General features: G+C 36.8%; 1 protein-coding gene across 6 annotated transcripts in view; it reads right to left on the bottom strand.

Annotated features, from left to right (window-relative positions):
• Window positions 1-649: 649 nt before the first annotated feature.
• Window positions 650-12,779, bottom strand: part of Camsap2 (calmodulin regulated spectrin associated protein family member 2) — a 136,732-nt gene continuing 124,602 nt past the window's right edge. For 2 of the 6 annotated variants that reach the window (XM_017797438.2, XM_017797440.2), the window contains 6 exons: window positions 10,853-10,989; window positions 10,433-10,653; window positions 8,142-8,241; window positions 6,802-6,932; window positions 3,996-4,114; window positions 650-3,583 (listed from right to left, as the gene is read on the bottom strand). In XM_017797438.2, the coding sequence (XP_017652927.1) occupies window positions 3,278-3,583; window positions 3,996-4,114; window positions 6,802-6,932; window positions 8,142-8,241; window positions 10,433-10,653; window positions 10,853-10,989 (1,014 nt within the window). In that variant the 3' untranslated portion in view covers window positions 650-3,277. The remainder of the gene's footprint in view (window positions 3,584-3,995; window positions 4,115-6,801; window positions 6,933-8,141; window positions 8,242-10,432; window positions 10,654-10,852; window positions 10,990-12,779) is intronic. The other 4 variants (XM_008830270.3, XM_008830272.3, XM_017797439.2 and 1 more) reach the window with 3 other exon arrangements.

The following is a 12,779-nucleotide window of genomic DNA, read 5'->3' as shown; positions in this document are numbered from 1 at the left end:
CCAAATGAGGGAACCACCACTCTTACAACATATGTGAGCTTGAGGGCATCATGGTGTATGCATGTTTCTCAAATAAATTTGGATTTTAGTATCAAATATTTTTATTTTTGAAAATTAAAATACTGGAAAATACTGTGGGAAGTATAGCTCTATTTTGAAGCCTGACTGTCTTGCTAAAAGGTAGGGCCCTCACATTGATTCCTGGCAATACCAGATATTTATTTCTTCAGGCAAATAACTGTACATGAAAAATTTTTTGGTGATTTATCAGATTTTTTTTTCCTTGCCCTTGTCTAAATAAACAGAACATGCAAAATCAAAGTGAAACTTTGAGAATGGTCAAGAATTGGCTATTGTACCTCAGTGGGTTCACCAGCCACTCAAAAGACACAGTATTAATTTTGCACAATTACTAATTCACAAAAGATAGTGGGGATCTAAGAAGGCATAAACATGCATGAATCATACAGATATTTGACCTAAGCACAGAAACTAAAACTTTTTAGTATTAGAATTTGAAAAATGTCTAATATTTAAAATTGCTTCTTATACATAAGTATTCAAGCTATTAAATTCAAACATAGACTAAGAAGACAGGAAAACTACATGGCGAGTTCTCTTAAGTCCAAATAATTTTATCAAACACAAAGCAAGACAAAACACACTTTTTATTCAAGAAACAGAAAAGGATTTGGTGCCATGCTTTTATTTGAATGAAAAGGGAAAACTACACTGTACCAGGGAATAGCAAATCTGACAGCATTTTACAGCACAGCATCCTCTGCTCTCAAGTGGACAGTAAGCACACCATACACTGTACATTGCCCAACAGTGTCCATCAAGTCAGATCAGAAAAGCTGACTTCGCTTTTATAGACCCAAATAAAAACTGTAACAGTTATCCTAAAACAAAATTGAAAAACTGAGAATTAAAAGCTTCCCAAAGTTGTGTTAAATAGCAGACTTTAACAGGCTACACTGGTAACCATGACAAAAATTTGGCAAATTTAACTGAATAATGGCCACGGTAATTTGACCTCCAATGATGAAAACACTGTGTTTCAATAAGGTTGACAGGAATTTCCAAACTTTATGAAATGGCATATATTCATTTATATAATTTTAAAACATAATTTTTAAAAAGCTGCACCATAATAAAAAATCTGCAGACTCAAGAAATATATCTGTATTCCTTTTGCATTAATACAGGAAAATCTTATTCTGAGAGCAATGAACCTTGTGGCAATATTCACATTCTACCCTTAGATGTTGTAGACACTCAATTGCTGGACACACAAATTTAAGAATCGAGGATAGTTCTGTTTAGTATTAATTAGTTCTCCCACTGTCTTGCACCCAACGTTTTATTTAATACTCAGCTGATAGCAAAAAGATTGCTTTGATAAGGGAAACGTAATTGTCTGAAAAGAACAAATGTAAGATACTTATTAAATTATTTTTCTGTTAGTCACTTCATTTTAATTAGGTTTGTTAAGAATTTTTAAACTAGTTTTTATCTTAAGCATGTATTTGGTTTGATCATTTCCTTCTAGTTGTGATAAAAACTGGTGTCTGAAAGGTAAAATGTGCAATTCCCCATTTTTAATGTTTGTATATTATATACACAATATGTATACACTTAAAATATAAGAGTTACATAGGGTCTCTTACATGCAAGCAGTAGGTCACAAATAGTTTTGAGCTACACATGTATTTTGCACAGGTATTGGGAAAAAAATCTGTGAAAATTTTTTACAGTTTTAACAAATATACATAAATATAAGAACATAAATTACAGTAAAATATTGACAGCATTTGAGAAAATGTTGAAAACCCAGATGCACTGAAGCCTAAAGGCCTTATAGTAATAGAAAAGTACAGCTCAGGGACAGCTCATTCCTAGTCTCTTTTTAAATAAGTAAATACATCATGAGACATGAGTTCTCTCTCTAAACAACTCAGAGAAATGTATATATTTTCATTTCTACATCCCATGAAAGAAAAAAAACTGTATGTCTCATTTATAATACAATGAGTCTTCCCCCCTCCCCTAGTTTACACAGTTGTCACAACACTGAAACATAACAGGGCCACATAATCATTCAAGTCTTTTCCTGAGAATGAAGTTTTTCCCCAACTAACCCTCTCATATATACTGCTAAAGAACAAAGATCATGGAGAGGAGATTCTAAGTGTGTCCTCAAGCTAAGCTGCTCCACTTGAAATGATTGAAAAGAAGAAAACGTAGTATAAGTAAAATAATATGAAGCTACTTTAAAAAGTAACTGTAGCCCTTGGTATATGTTTAAAAATTCTAAATATAATTTTATATCAGTTATAAATATAATGTAAAGACCCCCTGAGAATTATCTTCAGGAAGTCTTACATTCTCATACTGAAAGACTACTTGCAAAGTGTCATTCACCTCTGCCAGCTTATAAAGTGACTTACTTTAAAAGAGATAGAAAGCTTTCCTTTTCTTCTGTTAAAAGCACAGTCTAAATTATTCTGAGTTCGCTAGAAGTGGTGTAAAAACAGCACTGATTTAATCAGCAATTTCTTATAAGATATACTTGGTTAAGCTCATGTGGTTTAAAGCGAACCTACTAGCAGCTCTTTACAACACCTCCTCATTTAATAGAGAAATGTTAATACTTGAGTGAATAATACAGAATTATAAATACTTAAGAGTAATTTTTGCAAATGATGTAACACCATTAAAACATGAGGGTTGCTGTAAAATGTAACACTAGTGTTTCTCTTAATATCGTAAGAAAGGTGCAAGTAACTTCTCAATCTGTACTTCTACGTTCATGATCCCCACATGAAACAAAATACAAAAGCATCTTAGGATAAACCTCCAGGAAAAAGGTAACAAAATAAACCATCTGAAGACAAGCATATACAGTAAAAGGTTTTAAAAAACAAAAAACAAAAACAACACATAATTTGAAATCTAGCCATATTTCAACCATATGTCCCATTGTGTCCATGAGAATTCAGTGCTTCAAGATCTAATACCAAGCAGGTGAACCTGGTAACATAAAATCTCCATTTGTGAATCAAAAATTTCCTTCATCACTTGGACTTACCACCTAAGTGAAAATCTTCTGCACTCTAAAATACTGTGATTTACATTCCAGTTGTTCACAACAACCGAGTTAAGGTCCAGTTTTATTTAATAAAAGTTTTGTTGGCGATTAGAAAGATTTTCTGTAGGCAGGAAAGATGAAGTGCAAATTTACCACAAATGTTCTGAAGCAAATATTTCCCGACTCCTATGCTTTAGTAGGTAAGAGTTTTTTGGGTGTGACCGGTCTTTTGGTCTGCCATAAATGGCTATGAATGGTAATTGCATCAACACTGGCAGATAAAGTTTTAGCAGGTATGTGGCTAAACTGTTTCCTGTCAGAATTGTATTTGTAAAGTCCCTCAATCATTTTTTTAGTGATAGATTTAGGGCCTATTCCAGTCAGTTTATTAATTTCTTCAGTTTCTGGGCAGTAAGTATACAAAGATCTGAACTGGCAGCCTGAATCCCGGAACAAGATTAAGAAGTTGTTGGCATCTGACTTCTCCATTTCCTGTAGAACAGAAAACAAAAACAAGATAACAATAAAGACTTTGACATTCTATTGAACAATGTTTATATTATGATTTACTTCTTGGTCCAATTTTGAAATATTCTAATAACAGATTTTAATTTACTATTTTTTTTTTTGGGCAGTGCTGGAAGATCATTTGTACTTGCTAATAACCAGGCACTCTACCACTGAGCTATACCCCTAACTATAAAGTCTATTCTTAAGACTTTAAATAAATCTGTAAGTCTTATAGAAGTCAACTAGAGAGTGGATAACTAATAACTAAAACATCTAATTTCAGACCTTTTATATGCTACCAAAATTTTAGGCGGTCCGTGGGAATACTTTTTCTTACACTGATAGAAGACTCCTATAATTTTGAAATGTTTAATTTTCACAAAAACATGCTTACCTCTAGTATTTTTTTCTTTTGACCTTCATTTACTTTTCCAGCCAAACAGCAGTGAGCTAGAGCATTCTGAATTATGTGCTTATTGGACTTTGCACTAGGTTCTTTGTAGAGCTTTGGTCCTGTAATAAGCATTTTAAAATGGTAATAGAAGGTTCCTAAGACAGAAAAACTGTTTTAAATGATGTAATTCTTCCACATTGATTAAAACTGTAACAGAAAACCGAGTTCAGTACTTGAAGGCTTCTTATGGGCCCAGTGCAATCGCAACACAATTGTATTCACACAGGGATACATATGGAGGATGGGTTTTCGAAGCTGCCTTGTCAGAGCAGTGCTGGAAATAAGGTCCTGCTGTAGCTGTCACAAAATCTACTTAACCTTTCAAGTCTGCTTAGATTATTTACTGGTGAGCTCAAAGTAGAAAACACCTAAGAGCAACTTAAACTTTTTCTTTTACATTTTTAATTGAAAATTTGCAATCATACTAATATAGTTTGATGACATTTAGAGCTTCCCACTTCTCTGCACCACCCCCACTGTCCCCTGCCCAATTTAATGAACTCTCTTACATATATAATATGGCCTATAGAGTTTGATTTGTGTCCCCCATGTCTTTTAGTGTGGATCCATTCACTGGGCCCACCAAAAGCCTCAACCCTGTAAGACACTGTATTTCCCACTCCCACCAGCCATCAATTGCCAAGTTTCTTATATTGGGTAGGGATTTTTTACCTACTCCCCTATGCCTATGCTGGGATTTTTGTCTGGTCTGACTTTGCATAGGACTTGGGCATGCTGTCACCATTGCTGTCAGACCATAAGTAACTGACCAGCTGTTTGGAAGACTATTTCTTTGTGGTCACCCACACTCTCTAGCTCTTACAATCTTTCTGCCCCCTCTTTCCACACTGATCCTTGAGCCTTGGGAGGCAGAGGTTTGAAATAGGTGTCCTATTCGGGGATAAGTACTCTGCAGTTCTTGTTCTTTGCACATTGGCTAACTGTGGGTTAAACTTTTATTTTCTTGAGACACTGTCTGCTCTCCATCTCTGGCTGACCTGAAACTCACTGTGTAGTCCAGGCTGACCTCAAACTCATGGCAATTCGCCTGCCTCATCCTCTCAAGTGCTGGGATTATAGGTATGAGCTAACATACCTTGCTTTAGCTTTTAAGCAGGTAAGAAAAAGTAGGCTGTGAGAGTTGGTTAAGTGCTTGCTTTACATCAGAATCCACGTAAAACAAAACAACCACCACCTAGGCATGGTGGTATGCACTTGTAATCCCACTGCTGGGCAGGTGAAGACAGGCAAATCCCTAAAGCATACTGCATATCTACTTGACAAGTTCTAGGTCAGTGAGAAACCCTGTTTTGTTTTGTTAAAGTTGACAGTCCCCGAGGAATAATACCTAAGGTTGTCCTCTGGCTTGCATACATACCCACACAAAAAAGAAAAAGCATCTTTTTCATATTGCTTAGACTGTTCAACTGAAAAACAGAGAGGTAGAGGGTCTAATAGGGAAATACTGTCCAATCCCACACTAAAGGTTATCAGACTTACCATGGGAGCCTGATACAGAATAAAGAGAAAAGAAGTCAGAGAGTACTAGTACACAGCACATCTCTAGCCAGTTCTACCTTCTTCGAGACTTTGTAAGGCTTCCAATTCTGCAGGATCACAGGTGCATGGGGACCATCTCCTTTCCCTGCTCTTCCCCACACACTTTCTTCTTTGTTGTCCCATTTTATTTCTCAATATGGTCACCTTTTCCTCATTTTTTTCTACTGCTTCGTGTCTTTAGAAGCACCCTCATTTTCTTCCTATGCTTCGATTTGCTTTTGTTCAATCACGTTCACTCACACAAAGGCTGGAAGAGGACCTGGAGGAACTCATGCCCTCATGTATTAGGCAAATGACTTGCCAGTGACCTACAGCCCCAGCATTCATTCATTCATTCATTCAAAGAATTTTATGTATTTCTTTTATGAGTATTTTGCCTGCATGTATGGAAGTGCATTATATATATGCAATGCCCATGGAGGCCAGAAGAGGGAGTCAGATCACTTGGAACTGGGGTTATAGACTGTTGTTAGCTGCCATGTGGGTGCTAGGAACTGAACCCAGGTCCTCTGCAAGAGCAGCCACTGGTCTGAACAGTGAGTCGCCTCTCTGGCTCCCTTTTTAAAATTAATTAATTAATTAGTTAATTAATTAATTAAGACAGGGCCTCACTATGTAGCCCTGGGTGGCCCAGAACTATGTAGACCAGGTTGACCTCAAATTCACAGAGATCCCCTTTTTCTGTCTCTGGAATTCTGGAATTAAAGGCATGAGCCATCATACCCAGCCTAACCTTTATTTTTTATTTTGAGACAAGGTCTCATTATTAGTTTGGTTATAACCTAAAGCTCCAATGCTAGGGGAGAGGACTTACTGGATAGAATTAACATAGTAATGAGGCTCCATGTGTTGATAAAACTCCCCTAAAGCTTTTTTGGACCCAAATAACCTCAGAGAAATAGCCAGAACTATTAAGACAGACATAGAAGGATGAGATCTAAGTGACATCTTTAATTTTTAGAACCTATTTTTATTCACCTGGGATAAATCACTACCTCGAGTGGAGCTACATCACTGAAAGGGGCTCACCTGAAAGAGACCGTTTATACTTACTGTTTAGGTTTAACAGAGACTTCTATATTTGGATCAAAAGATCAATAAAGATTTCTTTACTACAGCCTATGTGTTCTCATCAGTATGTTAAACTAAAACATTCCCCTGAAACTGTTTAGTTACAGGTTAGTACCTGTGTATTCTGTTCCAGAAGCCACTGAAGAAGTTGTTGATGCATTTTCCCAGTCTTTCTCTCCATTTCGACTTCCACAACGACTTGGAGATAAGAAACCCTCCACGGACTCTGACCTGAATAGTGAACAACTTTTTTTTTTTTTTTTTTTTAATATCTCAGCGAAAGAATGCTTGGGGCCCAGAGATGACAATATCAACCAAAACAATCTAGAGCTTTAAAAAATAAGATGGTGCTAATGTCTGTCTTATTTATGGCCATATATAAGTTCCTAAAATATGGCAGCTACATTATAAACATCTGCTGGAATGAAGGCTTTTCCATATAAAAATTGGCAGTTAGCAGAGCAGAACAGTAGGACAAGGATGAGAAGTCTAAGACAATGAGACCCAAGAAGCATTCTGTTTTGATGTGGCTGCTGTAATTCACAGCGATACTTTTAGTTTCTATCTAATCTGTATGCTAGAGAAAGAGTACAAAAGAGATCTTTCATCAGTGTGCTCAATGCGAATGTTACATTCAAGGAGACAAGCTACTTTCAAATTTTTCTAATGTCAAAAAGGAAAAAAAGCTGTTTCCAATGGGAAGATAAAGAAGCTGACACTAGATAATGCAGTGTCTCTTTCTATTACTTAATTATAACCATATTAGCAACTAGCTACATATAATTACCACTGGTATTTATAGCTTATAAAAAGTCTGTTAACAATTCAAATTCTAAGAGATATAAACAAAGTGAATATATCATTCAAAATAAAAAATTTAAGATTTATTCTTATTTATGTGTATGAGTGTTTTGCCTACATTCATACGTGTACAACACATATGTACAATGTCTTCAGAGCCAAAGAGGGCATCAGATCCCATGGAACTGGAGTTAAGGATAGTTGTGAGCTATGTGAGTGCTAGGAATTGTGGGTCCTTTGCAAGAGCAGCCAGTACTCTTAACTGCTAAGCTATCTCTCTACAACTAAAATAGTTTTATTATTTCTTTATTGCGTGTGTGTATGTATATGGGTATGCATGTGCTACATCATGCATAAAGGTAAGGGCAATTTGTGAGTCAGTTGTCTCCTTCCATCATGTGGGTCCTGGGGATCAAACTCAGATCGTCAAGCTTGGCATTAAGTGTCTTTACCCTTGAGCCACCTCACTGGCTCCATTTCATGTACTTTTTAACAGAAGGTCTTAAATCATCAAAACTTACAAAAATTTTTGATTATATTTCATTCATTATAAAATACAAAACAAAAACCCTAAATTATTTTTATTTAAAATTTTATATAATTGCAGGCACCATATTTTTATCTGTGAAAAATACTCAAAAGCTCTGGGTTTACCTTGGTGTCCTCTTGCCTGAATGAACACTCTCGTTATCACCTGTGTTCAGCGATGCCAAAGAAAGGCTAGAGACTGAAAAAACACGATAAATTCGTGATCCTGAACAGAAACAAAATTAGAAATTTAAAAGGAGAAACTAGAAAAGAGTCTGTTCATTAGATAACACCAGCACATGATACGTTGTTTCTGTAGTTTCTTTTCCTTTTCTCTTTATTCAGAATCTAAGTACATAAATAACTAAAACTCTACTTTTGGAAACAATAGAACAAACTTGCTGTTCCAAAGCAAAGTGGTACTATGAGACCTGATACTATGACCAGGTTTTTTCCAAAAGAAAAATACTGTAGTAATACTTGATTCCTGTGACTGAAAAATTAATCTGCAAGTTTCAGTCCATATTATAAAGAGTTGCACAAAACTAGGTGTGGTGGCTGTAACCTCAACATTCAGCAGAAGACTGAGGCAGAATTGCTAGGTGGAGACCAGCCTGTGCTGAAAAGCAAGTAAGCAACGCTTCATTGACTAAATGGTTAGTTTTCCATTATATTCCCTCAAATTTAGAGTAACTATAGGAATTCTATTTAAAAAATATCTTTATTTTATGTGTATGAGTGTTTTGCATGTAACTACTGCATGTATGTAAGTGCACCCATGTTGTGCAATGCCCACGGAGGTCAGGAGAGGGTGTTGGATCCCCTGAACTGTAGTTTCAGATGGTTGTTAGCTGCTATGTGGGTGCTGGGAATTGAACCTGAGTCCTCTGCAAGAGCAGCCTGTGTTCTTAACTGCTGAGCCATCTCTCCAGGCCCCAGGAATTCTTGTTTTGTTTCGTGGTGATGGAGACAGAATTCAAAGTCTCATGTAGGCTAGGTAGAAGATCTACCACCAAGTTATAACCTCAACTCTATAAAATTCTCAAAAATTTCTATAGCACTTACTTTAAAATAGTTTTAAAAGTATGCATGCTGATGCTGGGCGTGGTGGTGCATGCCTTTATCCCAGTACTCAGGAGGCAGAGACAGGTGAACCTCTGTGAGATGGAGGCCAGCCTGATATACGGAGCAAGTTCTAGACAAGTTGGGGCTATAGGGAGACAGTGTCTCAAGAAAAAAAAAAAAAAAAAAAAAAAGGGAAGCATGGAAAAATAAAAAAAAAAAATTACAGGCTGGAGAGATGGTTCAGTGGTTAAGAATACTAGTTATTCTTACAGAAGACCCAGGTTTGAATCCTAGCACCCACATGGCAGCTAACAACTGTCCATAACTCCAGTTCCAGGGGATCCAACAGCCTCTTCTGGCCTCCACAGGCATTGCACGACACAGGTGCACTTACCTACATGCAGGCAATACATGCATACACATAAAATCTTTTAAAAAATTTTATTTTATGTGTTTGAGTGTTTGCTTTGCCTGCACATATGTAAGTGCTCCAGTGTCATGCAATGCATGTGGAGACCAGAAGAGGGCATGAGATTCCCTGGAACTGGAGTTTAAGGACATTTATTGGCTGCCATGCAGATTCTGGGAACCAAACTCATCCTCTGTGAGAGCAGCCAGTGCTTTTAATCACTAAGCCATCTCTCTAGCCCTGACTACTTTCATCTTAAAGAGAAAATTTTAAAATCTTGATTCTTTATTGTATGGATATATTGGCTGGGGATGAAGCTAAATGGTAGAGCCTTTAAAAACAAAAAAGTACAGACATGCTTCTTACACATTTCATGCATAACATTTATCCTAAATTTACAAGTTTTTAAAAGGTAGTTATGAGTAGGGGAATGTAACTTAGCTGGTGGAATGCTTGCTTAGCATGAACAAAGCCCTGGATTCAATCCCTGGCACTACATTACAAAAGAAGGGGATGTGCTGGTACATGTCTGTGATCCCAGCACTTAGGAAGCAGAAGTAAGAGGATCAGAAGTTCAAGCTCATCCACGGCTATATAGCAAGTCTAAGGCTAACCTTAACCTGAGTGATATGAGACCTTGACTTAAGGGGGGTAAAAAGGTAACTGATAATTCAGGGAGACCACACCCAAAGACAGAGTTCACTAATAAATTAGTATTTAAATTGTTTTGGGCATTCATATTTGTTCTATTGAATTATATGCATGCAGACATAATGCACATAAATTCATTAAAAATTTCCTTTGCTCATTTTGGTTTTCCAAGTAAGAGCATGCATCACTTCAAATTGTGTATCCAATTTAGTATTATCATGGCATTATCAAGTTAGTACAACAGACCACACTGGTGTTTTATGAACAGACTCTTCATAGTAACTGGTGTTACCTGGAGGACCTTTTATTGGTGTTTTGGGGGATTCTATATGATCTCTGTGAATAGATTTTGGCCGCTGTTTTTTCTGTTTTGCCACCTGAGGACGAGGTTTAATCACAGTATCCATGTCTTCCATTAGCTTTAGCTGTTTTCGCCTCATATATTCTTGCCTGATAAACTCTCTGCGTGCTCTCTCATCTTCTTTCTTCTGACGTTCTTCCTCAGTTTTACGCCTAAGAAATTAAATGGCTGAATTTATCATTCTGCACACCGAAGACAAGTGACACTGTAGAGATTTACATGTTTGATGGGAGAAAAGGAGAACTTTCATATTTCAGAACCCTGGGGGATTAGATACCTGATTTAAAATATACTTGAGGAAATTCAAAGTTTAGGCCCTGTGTGTTTCCCAGTGATGGTACATTAAATTACCTTGTCTCCTCTTTCTTATGCTCCATTTCGGCTTCTAGCTGCTGCTTCCGAAGCTGGGTTTCTTTCTCCCTTCGTAATCGTTTCTCTAGCAAAGCTGCTCGTTTCATTGCCATATCATTTTCTGCCTTTTGATCATCCTAAGAATAAATTTTGTTGAAAAAGGTGAAACAGTTTAGGTTCCAATTTCCTCATTTTCTATTGTAGTCACACATTTTAGATACTTTTTTGTTTATTTGTTTTTGAAGACAGGGTCTCCCTGTAGCCCCAGCTGGCCTGAAACTGGCTATATAGACCAGGCTGGCCTCGAACTCACAGAGTTCTGCCAGCCCCTTCAGTGATAAAAGGTGTGCACTACCATGCCTAGCTCTGTAGTTACTCTTCAATCTAAAAAATCAGAACTAATTACAACTCTACCAAGAAGAATTCTTAAACTGAATGGCCATCAAAAGAAAAAAAAACAAAACAAGCTTTTTCTTATTACACTTTTTCCATTTTCTGTGTGTGTGGAGGTCAGAGGAAATTGGTTTTCTCTTTCACTATGGGAACTGAACTCAGGTCATCCAGCTTGGTAACAAGAACCTGACCTGATGAGCCATCTCACTGGCTGGAAAACAATTTTTTAAAATTACATTTGTCTATTTGTGTGTGTGTGTACAAGGACATATATGCATGCCATGGTACAAGCATGAAGTAAGAGGACAACTTTAAGAAGTTGGTTCTCTCCCTCCACAAGGTGGGTCCCAGGGATTGAACTCAGATACTCTTGAGAGTAAGTACCTTTACCAGCTGAACCATCTCACTAGCCTCCAAACAAGTTTCAATGATCCTAATAAATATCCTAGACTGAAAGAGTTTGGTCCTCATTTAAAAAAATTTGCATTTAAATAGAATTTAAAATATATGTTCAATAAAGAAAAATCAGATAAAAGCATTGTAAAACTAGCCACCCAGTGTTATGTCACATAAATGAAACGACTACTGCATGGACTTATTTTTAGATTTTTTTCTTCAGGTGAGGTACTGACAAGTTTGATTGGTAGGTTCTTTCTGAAGAAAAGAGATGGGCATAATTACTTTCCTTTTCTGAGGCTGTGTCAATTTGAGAGTCAGGATCTGTAGCCCTCTTGGAACAGACTGATCCGTAGTGACAGTCCTAGTTCTCAGAGGGTTTCTAGAACAAAATGCTTCACAATTCCGGAAAGTACGAAGTTGCAGAATTGGTTCACTATCTTAATGATTCCTTATTTGTTTCTTTAGTGGCTAATATATTTGTAACAGTGCTGGACACAGATACTAAACTGTGAAAAAGATAGGACACTTAGGTCAACATACTTAAAAATCACATGGTGCTTTGCATGGGAGCCCAGAGACAGATTTAATGATGAAGGGAGAAAGTCAGAAGATACCACTCAAACCATCAGTTCAAATATGCATATTTCTTTTTGAGAACAATATTTTTTTATTATGTGTCTGAGTGTATTGCTTACATGTAGGTGCACTGGTGTTATGCAGTGCCCTAGGAGGCTAGAAGAAGGTGTTGGATCTCCTGGAACTGGAGTTACAGACAGTTGTTGCCCACCATGTGGGTACTGAGAACTGAACCTGGGTCCTCTGCAAAAGCAGCCAGTGCTCTTAAACTCTGAGCCATCTCTCCAGCCCAAACGTACATATTTCTCTATCTAACAAAACATATATACTATACTGTGCTCTGGGGATAAAGAGTACCTCTAGGAATTCAGTCTAAGAGAAAAAGAAAACAAAAATAAAATACCTGAAAACTCTTGCATACAAGCGCTATAAGTACCTTCAGGATATAACAAAGGAAAAGCTATTTAACTTCTACTCAAGGAAGAAGTATGAAAAGTTTTATAGGAAATAGTTAAAGAACAGACTAAAATAGAAATTATGGGGAAGAGTCTACACAAAC

The sequence above is a fragment of the Nannospalax galili genome, unplaced genomic scaffold (assembly GCF_000622305.1).
Source record: "Nannospalax galili isolate Female #2095 unplaced genomic scaffold, S.galili_v1.0 scaffold113, whole genome shotgun sequence".
In the NCBI taxonomy this organism is placed as follows: domain Eukaryota; kingdom Metazoa; phylum Chordata; class Mammalia; order Rodentia; family Spalacidae; genus Nannospalax; species Nannospalax galili.
This window is presented reverse-complemented; position numbering and strand designations above follow the sequence as displayed.